This window comes from Pelobates fuscus, chromosome 5 (genome assembly GCF_036172605.1).
Source record: "Pelobates fuscus isolate aPelFus1 chromosome 5, aPelFus1.pri, whole genome shotgun sequence".
NCBI lineage: Eukaryota > Metazoa > Chordata > Amphibia > Anura > Pelobatidae > Pelobates > Pelobates fuscus.
In genome coordinates this window covers 190,021,142-190,029,646 of record NC_086321.1, presented here as the reverse complement: position 1 = coordinate 190,029,646, position 8,505 = coordinate 190,021,142, and the positions used below count along the sequence as shown (strand labels likewise).

Sequence of the window (8,505 nt, the reverse complement as noted above, 5' to 3'; positions counted from 1 at the left end):
GAATGTGACCACTGAGTGAGGTGATTAATCTTTGAACTTTTAACCAAAGGAGTGTAGGGCTTTGCAATCCCAGAATAGATGCTTCAATGTCCCATTAGGGTTTTCGCATCTCCAACAACCCATTTTCGAACCTGGGTAAATCTTGCCTAACCTGGACGGGGTCATGTACCACCTCATTAATATTTTGAAAAACGCTTCCCAGTGAGTAACACATTTAGATGCTTGTTTAGTATGAGTTATAGCATTTATCCAACTAGCCATAGGGAATGTTTCGTCTAGATCCTATTCCCATCTAAGCATATAGGGTAACTTATCATTAACATTTTCCTCGTTCATCGACAGGTTCGAGTAGCAAAAAGAAAGGTTTTATAACAAATGCTTTTTTATGAGCTGTGAAGCATATATGCCCCAATTTACTCATTGCTAGAGAGTGGATGTATTTTATAGATCTAGATTGTAGGATGTTTTTGATTCTTAAGTATACAAAAAGGTCCCTCGAGGGTAGGTCAAAATTCGCTTGTAAAGTAGGAAAGGGAAGTAACCCCTTAACTGAGTATAATAGGTGAATATGGGATATACCTTTGGAAACCCATTGTTGTATGGGCAAATCTGGGGATATAGCCGTGAGTGCCTGTAATGGAGCTGAAAATAGCAGTTCTGTACCCGGACATAACAGGGGGCTCCAAGATTTCCATGATTTTAGCAAAAATGTAGAAGCTGATAACATGTTTGGCGACGTAGGGAATTGGGTGGACCACAGAGCATACGAAATGCGCCGTATATCGCCACATCTTTCCTCGAGATGTAGCCATACTGGGCTGGATTTGTACGTTATTATATCGATTCCCTGAGCCAGAACCGTTGCTATATAGTAGTTTCTAATATTAGGCATGTTCAGGCCACCTTTATCCATAGGGTACCATAGGGACTTGAAGGAGATTCGCGGGGGTTTTTTCTTCCAGACATGAGCGTTTAATAGTTTCTGGAAACGTTTTAGGAGTGCATTAGGAAGGGCGATGGGCAGCGTCCTAAACAGGTATAGTATGACAGGTATTACCATCATTCTGAGTGAAGTAATTCTACCTAGCCAAGACACGTTGGCTTTGTCCCATGTTTCCACTTGTTTGGAAAGTTTTACTAAGGCCTCTACGTGGTTTTCTGTGATCATTTGTTTCGGGGAATGAGCTATTTTGCCCCCCAAGTAGGAGATCGAGGTTTTTCGCCATTCAAAGGGATATAGGGCTTTAAGGTCATCAAGCGTATTAGAGTCCAAATTGAAAGGGAGTATTTGTGTTTTAGTGATGTTGTTTTTATAATACGATATTCTACCGTATGCCTTCAAGGTATTTACCACGTAGGGGATTGATCGTGATGGATCAGTGAGAAATAGCATGATATCATCCGCAAAAAGCACTAACTTTTTTTCCCCTGCTGGTGTAAGAAGGCCAGGAATTGAGGCGTCCTGTTTGATAAGTCTAACCAAGGGTTCCAGACATAGGATGAAAATGTGGGGTGATAGGGGGCAACCCTGTCTTGTTCCATTTTTTATGGAAAAACTACGGGAGGTAAATCCTGTATTGAAGACTCTAGCGGAAGGTGACGAGTAAAGGGCCTTTATGCTCTTAATGAAATGGCTTGAGAATTGAAACGCTGATAGTGTGTGTTCCATATATGACCAATTCAGGCGGTCAAAAGCCTTTTCAGCGTCCAAAGCCATAAAAGTACCTTTCTTTTTATTTTTGAATGCCCATTCTAATAAATCCATACAATATCTGGTATTGTCTCCCACTTGTTTACCAGGGACAAAGCCTGCTTGTTCTATGGAGACTAGGTTGGGCAACAGGGGTTTCAATCTGTTAGCAATTAGTTTTGCATATAATTTAATATCTGCGTTCAAGAGCGATATAGGACGTAGGTTGCTGCAAATTGTTGGTGATTTGTTTGGTTTGGGCAGGGTTATTATGAACGCCTCTAGCATTTCTCTCGGAAATGATCCAGAAATTCGAACTTTGTTGAAATTTTTTGTGAGGTGGGGAATTAACTGCTGTGCCATAGTAATGTAATAGTAGTTAGAGAGTCCATCCGGACCTGGAGCTTTGTGTTTTGGGAGGGATCTAATGGTTGCTGCTACTTCTTCTTCTGTGAAGGGTGCGCATAGCAAATCATTTTGTTGTTGCGTGACTTGTGGAAGATCTATCTGTGCTAGATAGTGGTTGATTTCGTCAACCACTATCTAGTGTGTTTGTAGATTATACAAGTCTGTGTGTGTTTGTAGATTATACAAGTCTTCGTAGTAGTAGGACATTTCGTCCACTATTTTATTGGGGTTGTAAAGTTTTGAGTTCGATTTAGAAATAATGTAGGGGATTTTCGTCTGAAGATATTTAGATTTCAATTTGTTGGCTAGTAATTTGCCTGCTTTGTTTCCCATGTGGTAATAGTTTTGTTGCAATTTACATGCATTAATTTTGTATTGTTGAGCATGTAATTGGCGAAGCAATTCCTGAGTGTTGGCTATTTGTCTAGATAGGGATTTAGATGGGGCGGACTTGTTGGATTGTTCCAGTGCTACTAATGTTTGATTTAGCTCAGCGAGTGAGTTTCGGGAGTGTTTTTTATATTGAGATCCTAATTTAATGAATTCCCCTCTTATGACCGCCTTATGGGCGAGCCATACTGTTTCTGTAGATATTGTTTCAGTGGAGTTGGTTATAAAGTAGTTCTCTAATACAGTGGCAATATTCTTGCGGTTATTTGGGCAGTCTAAAATAGATTCATTTAGCCTCCATTTACCCCGACCTTTTGCGGGATAAGGGACTCCAATAACAGTTTCTATTGGGGCATGGTCAGACCATGTACGTTGTCCTATCGTTTGGCTTATTAAATGTGGTAATGTGGATTTGTCTAATAGGCAGAGGTCTATGCGTGTATATGTGGTGTGTACATGTGAAAAATAAGTATAATCTCTAGCTGCTGGATATAAATTCCTCCAGGAATCGTACAGGTCAGCAGAGTGAAGTAGTTGAGAAAACATTGTACTCATCTGTATAGATGCTTTGCTAGGCGATTTGTTTTGAATGCGTTGCGTGTCTATCTGTGGGTCCAACGTGCAATTAAAGTCACCACAGATTATTAAATGGCCTTGTTTGAGACGAGATATTTTGTTGACGGCTTTCTTTATAAACGAATATTGGTTTGAGTTCGGCGCGTATAGGGAGGCTAGTGTTAATTGAATGCCGTTCAAATCTCCTACCAATATGAGCAGCCTGCCAGCTGGGTCTGAATATTGTTTGTGAAGAGTAAAAACCCAGTCTGAGTGGAAAAGTATAGCTACTCCTTTAGATTTATTAGATGCCTGCGCATGGTAACCGACAGGGTAATGTTTTGAGTAAAGTTTGGGAGAATTCGCTTTTTGCAAGTGAGTTTCTTGTAAACACACTATCGCTGCTTTTGAAGCATACATTTCTTTCAATACTTGACGCCTTTTGTTAGGACTATTCAGGCCTTTGACATTAATAGACAGAATTTTCATAGTATTTTGCGTCATAGTGATGGTACAAGGGTGAGTTTATTAGTATATCTGCCACAAACGTAGGGGGAATTTTTTACCATAGAGTGTGTAGGCTGCAAACCTAACCAAAACACTTTTCTAATAAGATCTATTACCTGCCTTAGGAGCTCTGATCTGATGGTGAAGAGTACATGAGTGGATGGGGAGGGGGAAAGGAAACTCGGGAGAAATAACCAACTAAAGTATTTACAGCAATCTCCACTTAGAAGGAGATGAGAAACGGCCATATAGAGAACACTCAGAGGCGAACTCAAGAGGTGGCCCTGAATTATGGGGAAACGTGGAACTCCTATCATCCTGATAGGGCGTAACTCAAGTAACATTAAGTGGTGTAGTAGGCACCTATATAGAAAGATCAAACTATATATTCCTTACAGCAACATACAATTCGTGGTTAGCAGTAATAGTTTGTGTACCGTTTTGATACCGTAATAAGTTAGTTTACAATTGCTAGAGGTCTATGTTGTCGCTTGTGGGCAACATTCTTGGCATTTCAACATAGTCAAACATGTAATTTAGCCATCCCGTAACAACATTACACACCCCAAAAAGGGGGGGTAAGGGGTAGAGGATAGGATCGTCTGGGACTTCTAACTGAGGTAAGTATCGATACGTGGGCTGGCTCTTAGTGTATTGAGTAGAAGCAAGGGGAGTAAGCTTCTAACAGCCTTTTACAATATGAATGAGGATTAATCGGTAAATTCAAACGGTTAATGTAATAGTGATGGTGACAGTGATAATAAAGTAAAGTAATGTAAGCGACCTTCGTACGTGTAATGAGTCGTTACTTTATGAGCTAATAAAATACGGCAGCATTTAACAGGTGGTAGGCTCGAGTACAAGGTCGCCGATATACGGTTGAGCTGGAAGAGGTAATCACACTATATAAAGTCATGGTCGTTAGGTAAATTAGATGTGATCTATAGACCTCAGGAGAAAGTTTAGGGGACTACAGTGAAATTGAAGTCTGCCATAAATTAAATTCGAGGACTAGTTAGCCCATTTGTACTTTCAGACAATTTAAGGGTGACATATTACCCAATGACCCTGTGTGCGAGTCAAGGCCCAAAAGGACCTGCGAGTGGTTAGAGTATCAGCTACACATTACAGGTAAACAAAACATACGATACCCATACTGCCTATTAGTTCACGATATTGAGGGCAATAACAGTTCAATGTTCAATGCTGTGTGGAGTGCTCTCCTGCCATATGCCAGTCCGCAGAAATTTTCCTCGGGGAGACAGCTCTAGGTTCTTTATGACCTTCTCCTGTGTTGTGCCATAATCCCCATTCCGAGATGGCCTTCATACCATCTTTCGGGTCTGTGAAGATCCGGGTCGAGCCTTGTCGCCATACAATTAATTTCGTTGGATATCCCCATTTATAATTCACATTATTGTTCCGCAAAGTTTTGGTGATAGTAATAAATTCCCTGCGTTTTGCCATCGTGGCAGCTGACAGGTCTGCATATAGGGCAATCTTGGAGTGTGGCTCAGGAAGAGATGGCGATTTCCGTGCTGCTGACAGCAAAGCCTCTTTATGCGCATAATAGTGGAATTTTACTATTACGTCTCTAGGTACTTCTGAGGAAAGCCTGGATGGGCGCGGAAGTCTGTGCATGCGATCATAGGCCCAGGCTGAGTCCGGTAAAGTAGGGACTAGGGCCTTACATATGGAGAGCACAGTTGAAGGGAGGGCATCCTGTGAGATATCATCAGGAATCCCTCGAAACCTGATGTTCTGTCTTCTTGTTCTATCCTCCAAATCAGCCAGTTTTAGTTTTAGGGCCTCATTGTCATCCGAAAGGGATTGGAGTCTGTCTACGACTTCGTTGTGTGCGTTGCAGAGGTCGCCCGCTTTATTTTCAAGATGGCTCGTCCGGTCTCCCAGAGCCGCTATTTCTCTGCGCAGTTCACTGTCTATGCGGTGAAAGTCTGCTTTGATCGTCGCTCTTAAATCTTGGAGCATTTTGTGGAGGCTCTTCTCCGTGATCGGGGAGTCAGTGTACTTCGAGGAGGTCGAGTCTTGATCCGAAGTGCTGTCCGACATGGCCCCTGTCTCTTCGCCGCCATCTTGGATTGGCATTTGGCGGTCTTTTTTCTTCGATTTAGCTAAATCTTGGGTCTTAGGCTGCTTATAGGGTGACATCTTAGTACAGCTAGCTTGTCTCCCAGTAAAATGTCGGTAGGTTAAGTGAGTTACCGCTGGTAGAGGCTTGTTTGTTGCTTATCAGGACGATAAAATATCGGAGCTCTTAGTTCATGCGACTGATCGCACCGGTAGCCAGACACGCCCCCCGATATATATTATTTTTGTACAAGATTAATTTTGTTTTGTTTTTTACTTCTCCATGAAGTAACTTCAAGTCATCAATTATTTAAGATAAAACAGTGGCATTAGTTCAGCATCTTTTCAATAAAGTTAGAATTATTACTAAATTCTGAATTTCCACAAATTAATTCCGAACAGCAAATCTGAGGCAAAAATGGCCTAAGTTTGCCTAAGTTGAAATTTTTGACTTTAGTGAATAACTCTTAAAGTGTATGTTGTGCCTTTTGTATTTTCATAGTATGATATATGAAAATATACTTTTTTATCAAATTTGTTAGCACGGTACATTTATATCAAGTAGTTGTTTTTTTTTTTGGTATACATTTATACATGTTTCCCTTATACTATTCACTTCCTCCTCAGTGTGAGGTTTTATAACATGTTTTGATTTGCTTCTGTCACTGTGTGTCTCTTGCACAGTAATATGTCCCAGAATCGTCGCTTCTCATATTTGGCATTTCAAAATAAAGTTAATTTTTTGATGTGTCTCTGGTGAAAGTGACTTTTCCTTGGAAGGAGGGGGCATAGCCTGTGCTTCCACCACTACTAATATACCCAATATATTCCAGTGCTGACCCTGCTTTCTGTCTGACCCAGTGCCAGTGAGCACTAGTAACAGACAATGAGACTTGACATGGGATTTTCAGGGTTTCAGAGGGTTTCACAACTGCAGATCCAGGTTGGTCCAGAGTAACTGTCTGGGAAAGAACATCTGTAAAAGAAACAAACATATTAATATGAAGAAGGATTTGTAATTTAAATTGTCTATTATATTGCCATGTACAGCATACATGTGTTCCTTACCTGACACAGATATCAGCAGAGGGAGCACAATGTAGAAAACCCTCATTATGTTCAGTGGATAATAAGAGCAGACAATACACAGTATCTGCTGGTTCGTATCACTGAACTCAGTCTGTGGCACACACAGCTTATAACAGGATGCAGACACTCTGATTTACATGAAAATCTGTATAAGAGGAAGAGAGGCTAAGGCTGGGTTTATCATACAACAAGTGGCAAAAGAAACATTTGTGCTGAATTAAACTTAGATTCTATTTGGTATAAATTGAAATCCAGTCTAATTTTTCCCGATTCAGCTCCCTTATGCAATTCCGAATTCAGAAACAAATGTATCCAAATTCTGAATAAAGCAAATAATGCACAATATGCAAGTTATTTTGGTTGATTCAGCATGTAGATTATGGGTTGTGGTGCCTGATTCTAGGTACCAATTGAAATCAGCAATGTACTGTTTAAGAGTTTTGGTAAATGGACACTTGAGACAGCTTTTTTCCTTCATTTAAAAAAAAAAAGAAAAAAGAAAAAAACAACTTCAAAATTGTACTTACTAATGAGAAAATAACTTAACATAATAGCCTCTAAATATAAAAAAAAAAATTTCTTAATTCTCCTGGGTGGTATATATAGTTTGTGTATTCCTCATTCTCTGGTCTTCTGCGTAGAGCAGTGGTGTATTTTGGATTTGTGCTGCCCTAGGCACGACTAAATTCTGGAACCCCCAAAATTTAAATTTGCCTGCCCAATTCGTGTCAAGGCCACTTGTTTGACTGACAGACACATGCCCTCATTGATACATGCACTGATATACACTCACTGACAGATAACCAGTCATTGGCATACACTGTTTAACCAACACACACTTTCACTGACAGACACACACTTTCACTGACAGACACACGCTTTCACTGATAGGCACACACTATCAGATACACATAAAATTACATATACACACTGACACACACTCACAGGCACACCCATTCTCACTAAAAGACATACACACTTTCACTCACTCACTCGCAGACACACACTGACAGCTACACTCACTCACTCACAGTAAGGTAGAATTAGTGCCTCAGTGCTGTCTTTCAGTCCTGCATTTTCCAACCACTTGTAGGATTTTGTAATGTGAGCCACATCCACTACCTGCCAGTGGCATACCGTATGTATAGGTTTGTCTTGTTTTGGAACCTCTTCATTTTCTGCATCCACTGTCTGTTGTCTTAGAGGTTCATCTTTGGAGCCATCTTCATGATGTACGTTTAGATGCTTTGTGTTTCATCCAGGAATGTGGCATATACACTTATCAGGCCCCAACCTCCATCCTTCTGGCTGGTGTAAAGTTTATAGGTGCTGGATTTTCAGGACTCGTCTGACTTTCTGGAGGTACGTGGATGTTGGATATCCTTCTTGCCTCTTCCTCATTGTTGCTATGTGTTTGCGGTATCTACAGGTGCTTGTAGCTGTTCTCTACATCTCCTACTTGGTCTTCTGGTACTTGAGCTCCTTCTGTCCTGATCATTTTCCTTTTTTTGCTGTCATCTTCCCACACTTATCTAGTCCAAATTGCATTCTGATATCCCAGTTAGCTGGATCAGTGTGTCAATATCCCAGTCATTATTGGCTTACAGTCTAATGTCGTTCACGTTGAGTAGGTGGCGGATGATAGCTCCACTCTTGAATCTGTATCCACTCTTCATGATGATCTGGCTAAGGGGATTGAGGCTTATGCAGAACAGCATTGGGGATAGTGCATCACCTTGTTGTTATTGCCCTGAAATTGACTTCTAGAGTTGTTTTCC

At 40.8% G+C, this 8,505-nt stretch overlaps 1 gene segment (V, D, J or C); it reads right to left on the bottom strand.

Annotated features, from left to right (window-relative positions):
• Positions 1-6,314: 6,314 nt before the first annotated feature.
• Positions 6,315-6,796, bottom strand: LOC134612707 (immunoglobulin heavy variable 4-59-like). The segment is given in 2 exon segments: positions 6,315-6,614; positions 6,707-6,796. Coding segments are annotated over 2 exon segments (288 nt in total).
• Between the last annotated feature and the right edge of the window lie 1,709 nt (positions 6,797-8,505).